Raw genomic sequence first — 21,480 nt, forward strand, 5'->3', positions numbered from 1 at the left:
CAGCTTAGACTTTGGGTTGGGCAACTTCATAACAGAGAGGCAGCTAGTCGGCATCTTACTACTTACGAATGATGGCTCCTGTCAAAGTCCTCTGACAAAGGAATAGTCTCCGATTTGTATAAACTGCTGAACGCCCGCAACTCACACGCATATCATGCTGGATGTGGTAAATGGGAAAAGGATATTGGTAGACCCCTTAGTGACAAGGAATGGGAGGGCATATGTTCGAGGGCGTGCCACACGGCCAGCAACATGGCTCTGATAGTCACACTCACGAAGGTGTCCATGTATTGGTACTACACGCCAGAATGGGTACATAAGATCAATCCCACGGCTAGTGCACTTTGCTGGAGGAACTGCGGGGGAACAGGTACACTGCTCCACTTACTCTGGGACTTTCCCCACATTCAAGGCTTACTGGTCACAAATCCTGGACGATGTCGACAAACACCTGGAGACGCAGCTTCTCCGCTTCCCTGCACACATTCGATTAGGAGTGCCTGACCCATTAGCATACCCACTAAAGTCCAGGAGGGGTCGTCTGATAGGCCTGGCACTAGGTGCAGCCATGCAGAACATCCTCACGCACTGGGGACCCCACGGGTCCCCACACATACGGGTTGGCTAACACGCCTGTGGCATATCCTTGGCATGGAAAAAATAACCCTCACACAGGTAAGGGTCCCACCTTTCGGGAGACATGGCTCCCCTTCCTGGCTATACTAACACAGGAATTTTGCGAGCTCACATGCCATAAATACTTACGCCTGTTGCGATTACTAGAAGACGGGACGCCGCCTGCCCTGGACTGACCGTAGGGAAGGCTGTTCTCTCATCATTGTTTGGTTTTGTCTTGAATATTTCAAAAAAACAGATTTAAACCATAAAAAAAGGTTTAGGCCTGGCAAAAGGTTTACTTTACCAGGTTGAATGGCAGTTTAAAACTGCACTATAGGCTGCAGTGGCAGCCCTCATACATGTTTAAAAGGCTACTTTAGTAGGTGGCACAATGAGTGTAGGAGGCCCACTAGTAATATTTTATTCCCAGGCCCTGGGCACATTTAGTACCATTTACAAGGGACTTAAAAGTACATTAAATGTGCCAATTAGGTGTAAGCCAATTTTGCCATATTTGAAGGAGAGAGCACATGTACTATAGCACCGGTTAGCAGTACTAAAGTGTAAAGGCCAACAGAAATGAATGCAGCAAAACAGGAGGAGTGAAGGCAAAAGGTTTGGGGGAACACTACACCAAGGTCTAACAAACACTCAATTAATGATTGCCCAGACAGTGCTTTTTCTTTGTAAAAAGAAAAGTGCATTTAGCACAAACACACACACACACAGTACTAAATAACAGATAGATGGATATATTTTTGATGACGTTATTGAATCAAATTTGACCATTTGTGGGTCATGACTCCCATAATCACAATACCCCCACCCATACCAGGCGCAACATCACATTATGAGAGGAGGTAATTTTAAATAAAGCATGCATATGGGCTTTAACAATGGATCAACACATAAATATAAGGCAAACATATAGGCTTTGTCAAGGGGTCACCATATCAATATGTAAAGCAAGCCTACACGCGTTTTCAAAGGCCAGATATCCAAGCTGCTGTTGCAAACAACTTAGGGATCAAATTTGACAATAAAAAGTCATTTCATATTCAAATTATCTCAGTAGTTGGTGTTTGTTTTGGTATCCTGCGCATGGCAAAACAATTTTAGCATGTTTTGTCATCTTCAACAAAGATTAGCGTAATATTAGCCCTGGTGATGTCCAGATTGTACTACGCCAATGCATTTTATGCAGTTTTGCCAAAATATCTCCTGAATAGATTTTAGGTCGTAAAGAATGCAGAGGCATGACTGGCTCTGGGCCAGGGTGATGGGGTTCCCAGGTGCCGAATGAGACTGGGAAAGGGATCCCAAGCATGCCCCACACCACCAGATAAGTGAATATATTCCTTGCACTGAACACTGTGCTCTGGCCCACCCCAGTGTTAACCTGTAAGATATGGCAGAGCGCCATGCGCTCATTTTCTTGTTTAAAGGGGGTCAAATATCACGTGTTTAACAGTGAATATCTCAGGCCCTGTTGGGCCAATTTTGATTGTCTTTGGGTTACTTTGTACCTGGAGGCGAGCTTTAGCCACTTGGAGCTCTCAACAAGCTCCTGGCCTCAGAAGGGACTTTTCAGGGAGCTAGTTTCACTGACTCCCTGCATCAGCCTTCTCCTCTCCTACCTGCACCAGGCTCTTTGGCATCCTGGCCATCTTGCAGGGCACCTAGGGTGGCATTGGAGTCCTAGTGTTCCCCCAACTGGCCCTAAATGGGCATAATACCCTGGAAGGACCCATCTAATCCTGGGGGTCAGCTGTAGACAAAGTCCTTAGTCCATCGGGGGCATCAAGTTTCTTCTTCTTCCAGCTGTCTATGATTCTGGTGTTGTCACCATCCAGGTCCAGGGTCTTGCTCTCCATTTCTCCATTGTGCAGGGGTTTACTAGTGTGGGTGGAAAGTTCTAGATGTAAGCTACGCCTCCCTGGCCAATCGGGCTGAACACAACAGTAGTTTCAAATGTGCAGTCTGCCCACAGGTGCACACGTAAGTGCCTACGTGTTCACGTGTAACCAGCCTAATGCCCTTACCCTAGCTGCGCTGCAGTGGCCTTATCCCAAAAGGCGAGCACTGGCAGTAAACATGTGCTGTTCAGTTACCATGAAATTACAGCGAGTGAGACTCAGATAGTAAGACTCACCCACAGTAAAGGTCCAAAAAGCAGGTCATCAAAAGCAAAAACTCCTGGTGGATTGAATGGGGGAACCCATTTGCAACAAACACTATATGTGAAATGTACAAGTAAGAGGCAGCTGGGTCGCATGTAAATCTCTGAAAGATACCACTGCCAGAATAGCAAAAGACAATTACTTGTAATCCTAGTTCCCCTAAATTGAAATCACAGGCACTCATTAGTCCCACTTCTCCGGAATCCAGGAGCACTTTATATGTGTAAGGCTTGAACAAAATGGACAAACATAATCCCCGCACAGGCTTCCCTGAATTTTTAAAGATTTGAAATACCAAGTATATGTTGTTTTCCTGCAGATGCGGTCTTTGCAGTCAATTTTGTAATATTAGCTCTACTCACTGAATAGTGGCAGGATCACTGATTATGATGCACTGTTATAAGACAGGTATCAAAACCATGTCTATAAGAGACACTCCCTCCTAAATGCCTTTTAGTTGGAGCACTGAAACCTTATTAATTGCTGCCAGTAACAACATCAAGATGATTCTAGATGTGAGAGGCTCACCTGCCGTCATTTTTCTAGATATATATGCAGCTTTTGATACGGTTTCTTGTGACATACTCCTGGACAGCCTTGCTGGCCCATGTGTAAAAGGCCCTGTTCACAGCTGGTTTTCCTCTTTTTTGCTCAGGCACTCCCAAGCAGTAAAGCTGGCTCAATACCGTTCCACTTTTCAAACCATCTATTGTGGTGTTCCACAGAGCTCTTCCTTGATCATTACAATTTATAATATTTATGTTGCTTCACTCGATGCTCTTATCTCATCCCATGGTTTTAGGTTGAACACCTACACAGATGATACTCAGATCATCCTAAGATTCCATGAGAATTTGGGTCTTTATTGGACCAGTTCGAAAGGTGTCTGTGTTCTGCAGCAAGCTGGATGAACACTAGCTCGATTAGACTTCACACAGACAAGACTGAGACACAATCGGGTACAGGTGGCACTGTCCCGTTTCGAGGAGTTCTGCCGCGATCATGAGTTGGCGGTCAATGTGGACAAGACGAAATTCATGGTTCTCCACCAATTTAAAGCTACCAAGGGTAAAGTTTATATGAATGATGTTGATTTAGAGTAGACTGAAGTGTTTACCTACCTGGGGATAACCTTAAACAGGAAGTTGAACTGTAAGCCACACATTGATATGCTTGTCTTGAAGCACGCGCAGTTGGCTGGGGCCCTTCTAAAAGAACATAGGCTTTCACACACCAAACCCATAGCCCCTGCCATCAAAATATATAACACCAAAGTTGTAAGCGCCATTTTATATGGCGCGAAATTATGGGGCCACAAGGACACCAGATCCTTGGTTATCGCCCCAAATAAATTAATGAGGGCGTTAATAGACTTGCCACAATCTACCCCATTGATGCCCTTATTTTTGGACCTGGGATGTCATCACATTGAGGATCTAGTTCGATTCAGGCCTATAGCCCTCTGGAGAAGGTTATGGCCCACCCCTGAGCTCTTACTATATGCTAAAGCCCTTCTGGATTTCAGGGGGGCTGGGACCCTAAGTAAGATCAGATGGCTTCAGTATATAAAAGAAATCTTAATAGAAATGGGGATGGGTAATCTGTGGGAGAACCCTGAATCGACCCCCTTACCCTCAAAAAAAGAGCTTAAGGTTGTCTATATGGATTTGGTGAAGATGAAGCGCTTCTCTTCCATTACAGGATCTACCTTGACCAGGGACTTCCTATTGATAAAGCATGAACCTGGGTTTGAACCCTACTGGGACTTCATTTTAAAACCAATGGATAGGAAGCTCTATCACCAGTTTAGGGCAGGTTCTCTGCCGATTAGAGCGTTTACCAGTAGATGGCACAAGCCCACGACAGAATTGTGCCCCTCGTGTTTGGCCCAGTCAGAATCCATCCCCCATATATTATTTGTTTGCCCGGCCTATAGATCACCAAGGAGGAAATGGCTTAAACCCATCTGTACTATTCTTGGCACAAGAGTTGCAATCGAGGCCTTGAGGATTTTAAAGACATGTACTCAGGAATCTATCGTTATTGCTATTGCAAGATTCTTGAGTTGGGTATGGGTGATTCGGGCTAACAAATTTAGGGCACACTGACTTGATTTGTATAAATCGTTTGTGGGAAGTGGGGTAGCTTGATTCAGACATATTTTTGTATAACAGGGTAGATGCCGTACGGCTTACCCTATTTTAAATCTTATATTCTTTTTATAATAATTGTCTTATAATATAAGAGGAAGTTGATTTGTGGTTTAACACTTATTTTAATTGTATTATTGTGTCTGCTACATTAATGCTACTTTGCTATGACCCAATCATTTTAACAAAGATTTTTTTTAACTGTTAATTTTTAATTGATGTAATGTCTTTTATGGTTTTATAATTGAAATTAAGACTTTAAGAATTGAATTGAATTGATACTCAGATCATCCTAAGATTCCATGAGAATGTGGGTCTTCATAGGACCAGTTCAAAAAGTGTCTGTGTTCTGCAGGAAGCTGGATGAACACTAGCTCGATTAGACTTCACACAGACAAGACTGAGGTCTTTGTTTCGGCAACCTTTCCATGTGGACCTCAAATGGTGGCCTGACTATTTAGGTGTTTACCCTGTACCCGCTTCCAGCGTACACAATCTAGACATCTTTTTTGACAATCTCTCATTTGAGGGACATATCAAAAAGCTTACCTCAAAAAACTTCTTTATGCTGAAGATTGTTAGAAAAATCACTGCCCAGTTCCTCTAGGAAACTCTTAGTCCAGACTTTAGTCTTTGGGCTGGACAACAGCAACTCTCTTTTTGCTGGATTACCGGCTTATCATCTTCATAAACTACAACTCATACAGAAAGCAGTAGTTTGCCTTATCTTAGGTCTTGGCGGAGTACTTGTAATTCAGCCTATCTACCCCTTCTCCACTGGCTGTGTATATGCAAGTGATGTGTTGTCAAAGCTTGTGCTTTCGTCACAAAGCCTTACACATCCTGCCTTCTAATATTTATATGATCTCCCACATTTCTTCTTACATTCATCTAAGATCACTTCGACCCATCATGCTACACTACTTCATTATTCCTAAATGTATGAAATCCTGCATTAGAGGTCAGGCATTTATAGTCGTCACTGCTCAAGCCCGGGACAATCTTACTACAGCTATTCATGCTGAAAGAAACCTTTTGAAATGTCATGAATTGTTAAAAATTAATCTATATGTTCTGTAGATTCTGCCTCACACATATGGTACTCTAACGCAAGCCCAGCCTGTTTGTATAATTACGCACATTATACATGTTTAAATCAAATCAAGCATGAGATCAACTTAAACACTATGTACTTTCTAAATCTGTACAGCCTAGGGTATCTACTAGCAGAATTCAGATCAACCTCACCGTCAGTGCCTGTTGGGGCAAATGTTTTGAGCATGATTTTTGTTAGATTTTTAGCAATCTTCCCTAAAAACATGGTAATTCTCTCTACTCTTCCTTACATAGGAACATCATCCTTCCAATTTCTGACCCACATCTGTGTTTCTCAGAGTCTCCTGAGTGTGGGGGTATCAGACATGTATGGATTTTCACAGTGGTGCCCAAAAGCGATGAAAATGGGTGAAAAGAATTTGTGAAACTTCAAAAGCAATTGAAAGAGAAATGATGATTTAGAGATCCTGTCTTATGGACGCAAGTGTAACCCCTGGGCCATAAAGAAACTGACCATAACCATATCGTTTCAACATCGATACATTCTAATGTTTCTATCTCTGAGTGCCAGACCTCACACCCACTGATCAGGAAGACCAGGAAAATGCACTATGTCGTTTGTCAGATTTTCAGTAATTTTTCCCAAATAAAGGGTAATTTCCTCTAGTCTTCCTCACGCAGAAACATCCCGGCTATGATATGACCTACATTTGTGTTCCCCTTGGTCTCCTGAGTGTGAGAGTATCACTCATGTGTGGAACACACACAAAAAAAGGGATGCCACATAATGTTTTTGAGGGGAGAGATTTCCTGGAGGGGCAACTGCAGTATTATGGCCCGGGGTTGGCCAGCAACCCCGCCTACCAATCTCAGACATTTCTGTAAACTAGAGACCCAGTTGAGGTCTGGGTGATGTTGCTTGCATGAATCCCAGCATGTCCCTTTACACAGAGCACACAGCAAAGTTCAAAGAATGGGTAAATCAATCACAATTTCTTCAATTTACTGTAACAGAACACTCCAGAACTTTGGCAAATAGTAAATGTACTACAGTTCCCTAGTCCCACACTATTCCTGATAAAAATATACTCCACATGTGTGGCTGGATCTACTGCATGGAACAGGAATATGACAAAACTTTGGCGATGACCTGAGACAGGAATGTCCCCTGCATGATGTACAGGACTGTACCCCTGTCCTGTGTGCCTGACCTCATGTGAAACTGGTGTCCTGACTTTTTGTTTTGCTCTGCAACCCCGCTACTCTAACATGTGTGCAGATGCCTAGGCTTGTCCGTGGTAATGTGAGGTCCAGATCATGTTCTGTGATCAGTAGGGGCACCATAGTTAATGTGGATTTACTGTCTAGATCTTGGGTTGACATGAAGAGGTGCTTGTCGCGTACCATGTTTTGTAAATTATTAGCCGTGACCAGACATTTTTCTCTGTGTCAAAATAAAGCGTGGTTACCAATCCCACTTGTGAGACCTTCCACCATTTTAGTGTGAATCTCAGACCTTTTCCCTGACATTCCGTTTGCATGGTGTTTACAAGTGCAGTGGATGAGTAACAGTTGCGTAGTATTAAGACTATGGCTCGATTATGAGTGGTCCGTTAAATTGCATGGATCACAATTACATGCGGTGAGGGGTTTATTGCACCAAGTAATTAACAGGAGTAATAATGATCATACCATTTGTTAGATTTTGGCAGGTAAAACCTGCTGGATTTTAACAAGAGGAAAAGACCTGGTTTAAAATCTGAACACATTAGTGTTGGATTTTATCCATGAGATACCATGCATTAAATATCATATTAAAATACTGCGCCACTCATAATGAGGGCCTTAGTGTGCGGTGGGACCACTGGGATGTATCCTGAATGGTCAATGGTTTATTATGGCACATAATAGAGGGTGGATACAGCTACACGAGAGAGAAGTGTACTGATTGCAATTCTGTTGCTGGTGGGGGGACACCCATATACAGAAGTGAGAGAGGATGGAGGAAGTGAGAGACCCTCAGAAATTCAATGGAGTCCTTGTTAGAAAAGATGTGCTGATTATTTCTTCCTGAGCACTGCCATTTAGTAGATAGTAGGGGTGAGGTGTGGGCCTCCAGTTTCTGTTTTAGAGGTCTGAACATTTCAAGGCCAGGCCTGTCCTTTTTTCTGTCCCTCATTACTGCTTCAGGAAGGGTCTGTCCATAACGAAAAATCAAGCAGAAAGTGGGAATTGAACTGCAAGGGTAGGGACTATGAACAATCCTAGTCCCTCCCCTTCCAGTCCCCATCCCCCGGATCATTTCCTCTGTTGACGGAGTGGCAGCTATGGGAGGAGGGTAGTGATAAAGACCAGGCTGTTCATTCAACCCTATCTTCCACTTCCATCCCCACCTCCAGAATAAATGAGTTGGGCCAGTAGGCTTCGCAAGGCACCAGTGATAGTTGACTTTACCCCTCCCATGGCACTGGCCACCAGCATGATCCTGGGCAAGGACCTGCGAGGGATTAGGAATTCCTTCTCATATATGTGTGACACTGCATGTGATGTCATATGCACTGGGTTGCTTCATTTGTGAGTGGACGTTCATACACTGATTTTGTATGTCTTTGGAAGTGGTGGCTTTTGAGAAGCTTTGATATTACTGGAATCAAAAAGAGTAGTAGACAAGACTGGAGCTGTTTGTTAAAAAATGTGATAGTGTGGTGGAGTCAATCAGTCTATCATCAAGCAGGTTTGGTCATCTTACTCTATGGTGAGTGGTTGCCTGTGCTGATCTCCAGGCAGCTGTTGTGAGGTTACCCATGGCAAAAGTGTCAGGGACGAGGATGTCGGCAACGATATGGGTGACTATTGTGTTAGGGCACACCAACAAAGAATTTAATCAATCATAAGGCAGTAGCCAACAAGAAGGATCTCCTTGATGATGAACTTTGGAAATGAGAGTGTTGTTGAAACCATTGTGATTTATTGTTGGCGTGATGGTAGTCTGTGATAGTTTAAGTGGCAAGGTGAGTTTTAGAGGCTAACTACGAGCCACAGACATTTTTTTGCCAATATCCAAAGAGCAGGCATAGATCAGCTTATCCTGTGATGTCCTTACAGTCCCTCATCGCCGTGTCCATTTCTGCTCTTAATAAATGGTGTAGGAGGAAAAGGCACACTATGAACTAATTCCACACATTAGAAATGGGTCTCTTTGAGGTTTAGAGTTTACCCTCAAGGAGATGCCGCCCTACTTTCTATGGCTCTCAAAGTTTTACTAAAATGTTTTGCAGATGTCAAAGTCTTTTGATAGGCGATGAGGGTGAAGGAAGAAAATGCAGTAAATACACGACACATAATGGTCTCATCATCTTCATGGCCCCATAAATATGAAAGTGTTTCGAAGGATATTTTTAGTATTTCTAGAAGTCTTAGACATGTTAAAGAAAAAAAGAATAAAAACCAGAGACAGGGCCCAGAGAGGCTGCCTAGACAGAAGTGGTGCTGGTGGCATCTGAGCACGGGGTGTTGACTACAAGGTGTGCTGTAAAGGCCTAATTTATATTTGGGCAGTAAAGGGGCATCTGACTAACACTGATGAGTGCACGTTCTGCCCAACTCTTGTATTCCATCCTCATTTAGAATGCAGGTGTTGTTGGTTTTCCTGATTGTAGAGAATCCATTAACTGCCGTTGGGAACACCCTGAAAGTTAAAGAAACTCTGGCAGAAATGGCTTTGGAAGGCCCACTCATATTAGGATGGAACATCCAACAGCATGTTCACTAGTTTTTTGCTGTCTGGCTCCACCACATATTGCACGACCTCAATGGCCAGGAACATTTTCAAAATGTCCACCATAGTTTTGGAAGGAACTTACAGGGAGTCGATAACACCGCTTTTTTCTTTTTTTGAAAACTTCCACTGCCATTCCCTCTAGAAAAAGGTTCAGTGAAAAAACCCATCCGATACGGTGGGTAGCATAAAATATTGCCCTCTGGCTTTGATTGTTATTTAGCAGTCAGGCTGTCAAACAGTAGAGGACCCCTAGGGTTGGTAGACACTGTTCAAGGTACGTAGTTTTGGTTTAGCAATAAATTACATTGTAACCCATAATATGATTTTCTAATTCATGTCACCATTAGTAATATGAACAGGTGATTTAAAAGACCCTGAAAGCAAGAAAAGTGGGACTCACAGAGGAAGTCGGATAGCCAGTCTGGCTGGCCATAGTGGACAATGGCGACACACAAGGTATTGAGTGCGACAAGGCTGAGGACTGTCCAGTAGAATGCCTGAGTTTTCACCATGCGGCGGATGTAGAAACGCAGCCTTCGCTCCCTTTTATGAAAATATGAGGCGTTCTCCATCTTGGCACTTTTGATACTGGCGCGCGCAAAGGGAGAGCCTGCCAAGAGACACAAGAGAGACATTAGGGTAATCCCAGTCATGGAAATCAAAGAGAAAAAGTGTATGAGCCAAAAACTCAATTAACAGAAGCACCGGCACATCAAGGGCCTGGATTATTTATTAGGCTTTCTGCAGTTGCAGAATGGCTATGAACTGAAGCCCCAGAATTTTGCCACAGAGGTGGAGCGTGTGGGTGTATGTTTGTAGTACGTCTATAATCCAACGTTAGGACGTCGCAATTAGAGCAACTCATATGGTGCAGTAAGTGACAGAGAAGCAGTGCTCCTCTATGGATGCAGAGAACCTCTTACCCACAGATGAGATGTCAGCCAGCGGATCTTCTGTGTCCTCTGCGTTAAGCAGGTCTGTCTTACTCCTCTTGATGGTACCCCTCCTCAGTGCTCCAACAACAGAAGTACAAGGAGAGAAACATGTGGTTATTCTTGGCTGCCAACTGCATTTTGGGGGCATTGTCTCTATGAGGTTCCACTAGGCTATTCCAAAACAAGGTTTGGACTAGAGTGATTCTACAGCTGCTTGTCACTGCTAGATCAGTCCAATTCCACAAAGGTCACCAGTCATGCACCATGGTTCGGACGTGCAACACTCTACAGGAACACTTACATCATTACTGCTAGTGGTGTTCTTACAACTGGTTCTCATGCACCATTTCCAACGCACAGCACGTTTGTACTCTTCCTCAAAGTCTGGTCTCATAGAGCAATTATTAGACAGCAGGTTTCGATTATGGGAGGGATCCAAAAACATCCCTCATTCCTCATGCAGTGCTCAAGCAACGTGATCTACAGCCAGTGCTTTTATACCATTATCAACCCACAGTACTACGGAGCAATATCCCTTAGAACAGACTGGGTCTTCGGCATTATACTGTCTGTGAGAGATCTGCTCCATCAAATGGCAAGGCACAAAAAACAAATGGTCGGTGGAATAATGATAGGAAAACCGGCGCCATAAGGGTGATGTCACAAAATATCAATATATAGGACTGTATTAATTCAACGGTGCTGTAGGGTGGAGAGAACCACCGGCCTCCGCAAAACTTGTGGCCTAGGCTACAAATGAACAAAATTGCAATACCCAGTTTACGTTTTCTTTTCAAAGACATGACAGCAGTAACATGCGAAAGTACATGCAATTCTAAAGAACACAGTAATGAGGTTCTTCCTTTCTTTTATTCTTTTCCTCTTTTTCTTAGCCAGCCAACACGTGTTTTGTCGCTACATCGGGAATATAGACCCGCGACTTTCTCAAGGCTCAATAGTCCCATGTCCTGATCTTTTTCATTTGTGGTGATAATTCCAACCCACAGGGTACGTAGGCGAAGATATTCGTATGGTACGCTATTCGCTAAAAAATATTCGTCCAATTTCATAATCAACTTTCCTGGTCTGTCGTGTGAGCTTTCGCAACGTCCGTATCAATGTTTAAGTTCCGGTGCCTCGAGTACAAATTTGACTTGCTAAACCAAAGGATGCAAGGCTGTTGGGTAGTTTTAAAAATTAGCATTTTGAGAGCTAGATTGAATAGAGGTAATCGAGATCTCCCGGGCAAAAATTCTGCAATAGGAAAGTGCCCATTGAGCATGGACTGATAACTCCTTGGAAGTTAGTAGTCAGTCAATAAGACAAAAGTAAGTTATCTATAGTTCCAGTTTTTCATCGTTGGTGACCTCAATATTAATAAACACAAGAATCATTTTTAAGAACCTGAGAATATCTGAAGGTTTTTTTTAAAACAAAACTATCTAAATATACAATATGCATTATAACCATTATATTAGAAATAAAACATGAGGTAGCGCTAACTTGGAATGTAAGCCGAGTAGCTCTTTGCTTTGGGGCTGGTTGCGCTGCTCCCTAGACCCACCTTCCATGGGTTCAGAGGTCAGACTTGGATAGATGCTGGCTTTCCCATTCTGTCCAGTAATTGTGGTGAATTAAGATGGCAGCAGGAAGACTAACCCTAGAAGCCACAGTGAAAATAGGGATGCTAAATGCAGCTGGCAGCTCATCATCTAGATATCCTTCAGGTGAAGCTGCCCATCAACCCATTATCCTTCCAAGACTTCAACATAGATCTGGCATAACCTTGCTGCTAAATTGGGCGTAAGTGGCACTGGCAAGGTGCATCGCTGCCTGTTGTGACTGCCAATTTATTTTCAGACACGTTGTCTAAACTTTGACTGCCTCTTCCTATAGTGGAAGATGTTTGACTGCTGGTGATATGACCCTAACGGGGCCAGTGCTTGCGTGGCAGAGACATCGCTCCAGTGGACACAGAGGACACACTGGTGAGGCTTCCCAGCTGAGATCACTCATTTGGGACTGAGTCCACCACAAATTAACTGTTGGGGGTATGGACGGACCCTAGCCTAGGCAAAAATAATTATGATTAGTAATCTGATGGAGGCAGACAAGAGGTGGGCTCGTCGGCTGGGACTGTTGCTCAGTGGGTGTGGTGCCTAAGGCAGAGTTCCCCCCACCTGGATTATCCTCGAACTGCCTCAAACGGATCCCGCAAAAACATTACCTGAGTCTGCCCAGGGGCTTAATCACCTAACAATTAATACACCAGGGTCATACACAGATGCAAACAGGAAGGAAGCCATTAAACGTTGACACTGAGGTTACCGCCAACGCTGTTCAATCAGTGTGGCATGAGTTGCAGCCAACACCTCCAGCTTGATCACCTTGCTTCTCCTCCCAGAGTCACACATGCACCCAAAAAGATGTGTTTCCTAGACCATCATCACACTTTTTCCAAAACAAAAGGAGATAAGGTGGGCACTCCCACTGGAGGACATGACTGCGGCGCCTCATGGCCTTTATCTTATAAGTAACCCTCTGCAATGCATGAGGAAGCTGATAGTAGCGGGATATAAGGGCCTGGGGGCTCCTTTCAATACCCTGAACAAATGCCATAACTTCATTCCTGAAAAGTGTGCTAGAGAAGCGCAGAACTCTAATTAAATGTCTTGAATCTTGAAGAGCCCGTGCAGAGAGCAACTGAGGCTTGAGTTGTGTTGTGGCCACTGGTAATCTTCATTAGCGTAAACTGAGAGACAAGGGGGACAGGTCCCGGTGTCAACAGCTTTAGATTTCAGGATCCAGTGTAGGCAAGTGAAAGAGGTCCCATCTGACCCTACATCAAGGAGTTGATACTCCAACTGTAGACAGCTGTAATAACTGGTTGTGAGCATAACTCACTGGTCAACAGAGTAGTGCAACCAACTGGGGTAGATATTGTCTTTCAAAATGTTTCAAGTTCTCGTTGGAATTATTGTATAAGTATTACAAGTTGGAGCTCACATGAGGCATAACTGGATCACATTGTTGACCACTGGAACTACTACCATATGCCGTGATTCAAGAACTAGTATAAGAAATGAAAGTTATTTTCCCAAACACAGGAAGATGTGTAACAATATGACTTTATGCACAGCCATTTCTAGTTCTTAATTTTAGGCAGAATGGCTCTGCAGACGTCAGCCAATATCTGAGAAGATATTCTGACAACAAACAAGGGTCCGGATTTCGACAGGATATAAAGGATTGCACTCGCCGGAAAGGCAAGAACAGCCAGTGTTTTGACATAAGAGTTTGATCTGCGTGCTGACAAAAGCAAAAAAAAGGTTTTCTTGAAGTCAGAGGCAATTAAGATCAAGGCTACTGACATGGTCTGGCTGGAGTCCAGCCAAGAGGGAAAGATGCTGGCTAGACGGTTCAGGTAGGTGCTCGCTGAAGGCCCTCTCAGCCAGCAAACACATCTTGTGAGTGTGTGCCATACCTGAGCTTCTTAACTCGCAGATGAGGCACTGACAGGTAGATCTACAGTGTGCAGTATATAAGAGACCAAAGAAAGGTGGTTTCCTGGGACCTTGATCTTCAACATAGGAGGGTGAACCACCTCATCGGAGCCTTCCAATGCCTTGGATCATTTGTTATTCTAAGAACCCGTGGAAGGCAGCATAAGCTCTCCCACAGCAAAAAGGACTCATTAAGAACATTAGTAGACACAGTATAAAAGAGCGTAAGCAGGAGAAACAGTGCTAGAATGCCTCTAGTGCAAACTAGTTGTATAGCTGGCCTATAGGTTTACAAATAGCAAACAATAAACTATATCCTGTCACCAGCAAAAACCTGATACATGAGTAAATAATTGCTTTTACAGAAAACAAGTAAAATAGAAATTGTGCCCGAGTAGTAGTTGAAATATATAGTCAAGGAGGACGGGCAAAGCCAGACTGCTCTCCTCCTCAATGCTTAGCTAGATGCTGGATCTTGCCTGATGTGGCTTAGCTCGCCCGGTTCAAAAGGAAACAGAGGAAACATGGCTTAGACTGTGCCATCTCCCGAGGAAGAGTACAAAGCTTCTCGGTTGCATAAAGTCAAGAAGGGTTGCTTTTGTAAAGTTTATGCCAGCTCCGGACTCAAGTTCATGAGCGATATTACGCTCAATAGCAATGTAAAGTGGATGAACAACCTCTGCATCGACATGCAATGGAGCTTCGTGCTTTGCTTGGCCCTAGATGGATGTATTTTTCAGCACCATGGACATGGCAGGTGTTATCTCGAACCATAACACATGCAAACATTACCTTGGTAAACATATGCTAGGAAAAGGTTTCCATGCAGCCCTGCAAAGTAACTCTAGACAGAGCTCATGCAACACATTACTATTCAGAGATGGACCACCACTACCTCACAGGAAATAATATGATTAACTCCTAATGGAGTTAATATGCAAATCACTCTCGGAAAGTATAAAAGAATTACCATCAAAAGGATGTCGAGGATCACCATCTGTGTCGTCTTCTGCTAGAATCACCTCCTCTGTGGAGACATGACCATCATGATTTTAACTATGGGCAAGCTTCACCCACATCCCCACTTCCAATACATCTGGCATTCCACAGTAGTCTAAACTGACAACAAGCACACTGATGTCTTTGGACTTGATAACCCCCTTCTTTCAGCTGATGACTGAACACTGAAATTCTCCCAGTAAAGAAAAATGAGCATACACCTCTTGCCCGCTGATAACTGAATATAGTTCTCCTCCCAGTTCATAAATTAACATAGAGCTCTTCCCAGCTGATATCTGAAAACAGACCTTTTACTGCACATAGTTTTTCACCCAGCTAACGACTGAACATAATAATTCTCCCATGTGTTAACTCGTAATAAACTACCTAAAAGCTGATAACGCAACACATACCTCCTCGGAGCTCATCATTGAACCCAGACCTTTTCTAAACAGTTTACTTAATATAAGGCCCGATTCACCAAGGTATTTTGGGCTGAAACATACATTTATGGCTAAAAATACCTAAATTACGTATTCCCATGTATTCACAAAAGGAGTCCTGGCAGGTATAAATGGTATACGACTGCAGATTTCTCTGGCACAAGTAAATCATGTGTAATGTGTGGGAATAGGGTAATACAAGGTATGTTTGCCTTGTAATTTTGTGAATGCTCACAAATTTGCATATTTGTGGGAATTCACAAACTGAAATCTGCCCCTTCCTTACTTGTTCTCCTTACTGGATGGAAAGGAGTAAAGGAGCACTGCCAAATTTGTTGGGGGTAGTGGAAGGTTTTCTCCACTGGGAAAAAGTGTTTTCCCCAAAGAGAAATAAAATAGTAAAGAATAAATGCGCTTTCACACATGTGGCTCCCCTTCTCACTGTGTGTAATTGTACACGATATACAGTACTGCACAGGGGAATATGCAGCCTTACAACAGACGCGAGGCAGATGCACTACTACGCCCGAAAACCTGTGACTTATGTGGCTTCCAGACCCACTACTACACCTATTTTGTGAGCAGCAAAAAAGTGTAAAATTAGGCTGAGGTCGACGAGTCATAGAAATACACCTTACTTTTAAACTTTTCTTTGTGAATTTGACCCATAAACAATGTCTCAGCCGCTATGATTGTAGACCTCCTTCCACGTCTTGAACACACACCTCCTCCTAGCTCACGAATAAGCACACACTTCCCAGCTTAGGACTGACCATTCCTCCAGCTGGTAAATGAAAAAAAAAAGATCCCTTGCATGCTGACCATTACTAAACACAGCCATACTTTCACATTTTACTTGGTCTGATGATGATCGCATTCTTCTTGTGGAACATTCCTCATCAATGCCCTTTCTGGTCGCATTGTCACAGCATGCAGTTTCCTCCATCCATCACACAGTTGTGCATTTCCCGCTCCCAGGACGCCCTCTATTGACCCATGCCATCGGATCTCCCAGGGATGATAATATTCCCACCTGCTTTAGAAATCCACTCCATGTATCCGTTAAGCTCTCTCTCGATCTGCTGCTGCCGCCTCAGCTTCAGGAAGGCTCTGCGGTTTTCCACTCTCTCCCTTTCTTTGGCAAACTCCCTGTAAAATATTGGATGCATGTGAGAAGGAGTCTGAAGAGGTGGTCTGTTCGTACAATGAGTGTGACAAAGTATGTTTCCCACATAGGAATCGCTATACCGTAAATGCGGCGTGTAACTACGTTGAATGTGTGCAAGCGCGCAATTATAGTTATATCAGTATTAAAATTAGACTCAAGAGCGCAGAGGTACCATGGGCACACCCAGAGCAATTGAATGTTTGTTGATTGTGAAAAATATTGTCATTTAGAGGGTCCCAACCAAATAACATTACACAAAAGGGTGTGCTGGTGTAGCAACTCTGACCTGTGATATCCACTGTATTTTTCTATTTGCAGAGAGCGGAGGCAACACCTAAGACAGCACGCCGTGCATGTGCCAAAGACATTTTTGCAAATAGTAATTTTTGGGGGAACCAGCACCGTTACTGTCCTGTCCTCTCAGGAAACAGCATCTGAAAAGAATGCTTTCTATTGTGTGGGTTGGTTTTTGGAAGTATTCTGAACAGAACTCTTATACAACAGTTGTTATCCATCACTTGTTCTTTGGCACCCCTGACACAACCCATTCTACCCATGGACTCCATGGAATGTCAAGGCAGTGTCAGGAACAAAAAGAAAACAGTGCTCTAAGAGCCTTTAGTTAGGTCGAGCATACCCGGCAGCCCAAGCCATCTAGTTGCAAAAGACCTCTCTCACTTGCTTGCTTCTTGTTCCCCCGCTTTCCTTGTCCCAACTTATCCACCTTGTGTTTGTCCCTCACCTGAATCATAGCATCTTTACTATTCTCTTAACTAGCTGATTTGTGTCCTTCCACTGCTCATTTTTTGTGAACTATTTTTTTCTTTTTCATTAAGCATTTGATCAGAGTGTATGTCTTTCCTGCTCTATCCCTCTTGTATTTCTCTTCCTCCACCCCTGTTAAATACTCGTCTGCCAGGCTTTCCTTGCCCTCTCCTGTGCAGCTGCTCGTTCTTTCTCTTTCGTGTTCGTCCCTCCCTGCCCCCTGGGATCCGTGTTGTAGTCTGCTTCAGGAATTTTTCACCCTATCCCCATGTTGCTCTCTCCCTCTTACCCACCTGCTCAGTCCCCGTTGCTTCTCTCCAATCTGCTCCTCCTTAGCACCCTCTCTCCCACCGTTCTTTTTTTAAAATATATATTTATTTAGAAAGCCAGGGAGCAAATTGCTACTGGCTGTCCAAAAAGTGCTTTTGTGCTCCTACTATTTCTTTATTTTTACTGATAGATCTAATTGGTGCCCACCACCTTAGATTGGCCAATAAAAAATAAAAGACAGTGGCTACGCGTCATTATGTAGGCAAGTGCACACGTGTTGACGCATGTGTGTGCCTACAAAATGACGTAACTGCCAACAGTGGCTGCATCGTTAAACATTTCTTTCTTTTTTTGTTCCTCTTTTTGCAACTACTACACAGCATCGCTTGTAGTATTGTTTTTTACTGATACTGTTCACCATTGCAAAAAAGCATTGTGAAAGCCAGTAGGTCCAAAAGAAGAGACCTATTGGCTTTGCCAATGCTTACTTCTCTAGGTTCCAGTACTTGCCCTCTCTCTAACCTCTGAGCAGCAAATTGGAATCTAGTAGGTGGCTCAGAGGGACGAACCAGGAGAACAATCCAGGGGGGGCACTGTGGGTCAATTCCACTACCCCATATAGTTTGAAGAAATGGTCTCTTACTAGCTCTTGTCAAGGTTGACCAGGTGCTCCTCGTGACTGGGGGGTACCCTTAGTCACACCACGGGCCTGAGCACTGCCTGGCTGAGAATGTTCAGTTCAAGGGACGGGTCAGTGACGTCATTGGGGAGTGCAGCGGAAACCTGGAGGGCCATTTAAGGCTACGCGCCAGGTTTGCCAGCCTCTTTTGTCCCTTTGGACCCAACCTGGAAGCAGACATCATCTGCATGTCGTGGACCACCCACCCACCCGGCAGAAGAGCGAGGCCCTGGCGGGGCCGTGGCAGCTAACACCAAATGGAGATGCACAAGAATGGAGGTTCAGCAACTGGATGGACCCCAGGAGGGGGTAGGATTGGCGTGTACACTGGGTAGGCAGGGAGGGGGGACTGACCTGCTCGTGGTCCTGGACTCTCCTGCCCTAACACACAAAATATGGACTGCCTAGAACCTTGGGGAGACTGCCTGTGTTCAGGTCCCCTGGTGGGCCCGTGCGCTATGCAATGCCCTGGATTTCAAGTAGTGCAACTGCTTACTGTGGCGCTTTGAGGCCTTCTGGCACAATGTGCGCGGCAGATGGGGGGCTGGATAGGCCGAGAAGGCCATGGTCAAGTTCAAGATCAAGTTTAATATTGTGCCTATTTACTTTACTGCCTTTTACCTGTTGATGCTGCTAAAGTGTGTTTTGTAAATATTACATATACATATATGCAAGTGTAGGATACTTCTCCTTTCGTATTGGTTTTAGGTTTAAATAACCTTGTTTGATGTGAATAATACGCCTTGGACAACATAACCCGAATATAAGCTTTCTTTGGGACAGGGGTGCAGGAAGGAAGCGGGGAGTCTGGGAGGGGTGAATGGCACTTTGTGCTGGTACTATCACTTGTTACCTATCATGGTGGATACAGTGGCAGAGAACCGGCGATAGAGTACGTTCTTCTGCTCAATTCAGTGACAGCGAACGACAAACAGACGTTTTCTTGTGCTGGAGTCAGTGACAGGGAACTTTCAATACCCCAATCTCTTAGACGCCTTTGGGGTTCTGTTGAGTTTTGTTCAGCTGTTACATTACCTCCGGACAAACCATTGTCGCTCATAAGTGTCAATGCGGACATTCGTATTGATGCCGGCTTGCAGAAGCAAGAGGTTTGCTTATTAAATACAGAAAATACAACCACTGTGTATCAGAGTACAACTTTGTCGCATTGGTAATATTCGTGCACACGTGAGCAAGGTCAGTTTAGGGGGCACTGTTTTGGCTATGTGTCCTCTTTGCATCTTCATATAGACTTGGTTAAGTCTTAGTGCAGCACAGCTTCTTCCCCTGCGAAAACTAACCATTCTCATGGCACTTTTGTCGCTTAGATATAATTTAGTGTTGTTGATATTTGCTCGGAACAGTACCGTTTTCTGTTGCTCAATGACTGGCTTCGTTGCTTCTGCAAACTGCCAGTAAGTTTCATTTACAAGGAATGTGTTTCCTGTGATATTTCAGTTTACCTAGCTCCGTCCAAACCTTACAACTGCCCACGTCAGTCGGATTCCTCCGTATCTTTGCTCAGTAACCTTGCCTGCGCTGAGGCGATGGCTATCTTAAATTCTTTGGCCTAGCTCCATCTTTGCAGTAACGTTTACAGTCCTACTAAGGAGCTCCAATAGCAGAGGGAGAGAGGAGTAAGGACCGCCTCCTGACTCGTGCAAGTCCAAAGCCTGAGCTGTAAAAAGAGTGAGTAAAAGTGTTGACAGGGGTGTGATGGAGGCAATAAGGCAAGAATAATAAGATGATAATGTCAGACTCTTTGAGGAGTTACATCCATGAAACAGGGGACAGAGAGGATTAACAACGTATTAATACATCCTCCCAATCATAGATGTATGCAAAATATCACCCTACTTGCATATCATGTGCCGGGCACTGCACGTATCGAATGACCCATGGAACCCAACTGATTTGGGAAGAATTCCAGCTGGGCATCAAGTACTGTAATCACCGGCTTATCGGCGACTAAGAAATTCTCACTGGAAAAGGTAAATGAACCATGAAATATCCCACTCATGATACTGCTTCACAAGCCAAATCAAGCCCGGGTCTGCAATGGAACCATCAAAACCGAGGATGGGAGGGGCCTGGAATCAGTGGGGCATGGGCACGCTGGGCAGTTGCCAGGGGGCCCCACGAGCATAGGGGCCCCGTGTAGACCAGAATTTAACACTCATTTTCCGTTACACATTTTTCTTCCTGTGAGTGGTTGTGTAGGCAGGGCCCAGTGCACTGCTTTGCCAGGGGGCCTACACTGCTGTTAAGACGTCCTGCTTGGGATCCGTTAGTGCTGCAAAGACACACTAATGGCAGAATGCAAAGACTCTAGCACAACATAACATGACTTACCCTGACAGGACGCCCAGCACAAGGTTCAGCATAAAAAAGGAGCCGATGATGATGAGCGGGATGAAGTAGAGCCAGTTCCATGCGTTCCCTGAGGCATTGTTACTCTGCAGAGACGGGGAGAAAAGTGCAGCGTGAGGAGCCGAGGATGGCTGAAGAGAAAGACGAAAAGTGGAGCATATGTGGCCACGGGGAGGAAGGGTTAGAAAAGAGCAAAGCGAGGAACTATGGTGGCAGGAGAAAGAAGGAATGGGTGAGGATCAAGAGGAAATAGAGGTGGAAAGAAGAGGCTATTACAATTCAGTGTATACAAGAGAAATATTTCCCATGCAGTGCCCTAGTGGGTATGGGACAAACCTGGTCCTGGATGCCCATGTGAGGCACTTTGAGTTTCAGCGGCTCATAAAAATTCAGCAAATCTTCCCTCACTTGTGGTCCTGGCTTCTCAGTGCACGTTGAGGTAATTCACTTACGCTTTGATCTTTTCCATGCCAGGTTTGATATCAATTTAAAGATTTCAAATATATAAACAAACAGAAGAAACCACATTCTTTGCTCCACCTTATTATGACAAATTTCCAAAT

The 21,480-nt window shown here is 44.2% G+C and overlaps 1 protein-coding gene across 13 annotated transcripts in view; it reads right to left on the bottom strand.

Moving 5' to 3' along the window:
* Positions 1–21,480, bottom strand: part of CACNA1A (calcium voltage-gated channel subunit alpha1 A) — a 1,220,168-nt gene that overhangs the window by 706,142 nt on the left and 492,546 nt on the right. For 10 of the 13 annotated variants that reach the window (XM_085600719.1, XM_085600709.1, XM_085600706.1 and 7 more), the window contains 5 exons: positions 20,900–21,003; positions 16,699–16,814; positions 15,194–15,250; positions 10,709–10,804; positions 10,186–10,395 (listed from right to left, as the gene is read on the bottom strand). In XM_085600719.1, coding sequence (XP_085456845.1) covers positions 10,186–10,395; positions 10,709–10,804; positions 15,194–15,250; positions 16,699–16,814; positions 20,900–21,003 — 583 coding nt within the window. The remainder of the gene's footprint in view (positions 1–10,185; positions 10,396–10,708; positions 10,805–15,193; positions 15,251–16,698; positions 16,815–20,899; positions 21,004–21,480) is intronic. The other 3 variants (XM_085600715.1, XM_085600714.1, XM_085600707.1) reach the window with 1 other exon arrangement.

Source organism: Triturus cristatus, chromosome 4_2 (assembly GCF_964204655.1).
Source record: "Triturus cristatus chromosome 4_2, aTriCri1.1, whole genome shotgun sequence".
Lineage (NCBI taxonomy): Eukaryota > Metazoa > Chordata > Amphibia > Caudata > Salamandridae > Triturus > Triturus cristatus.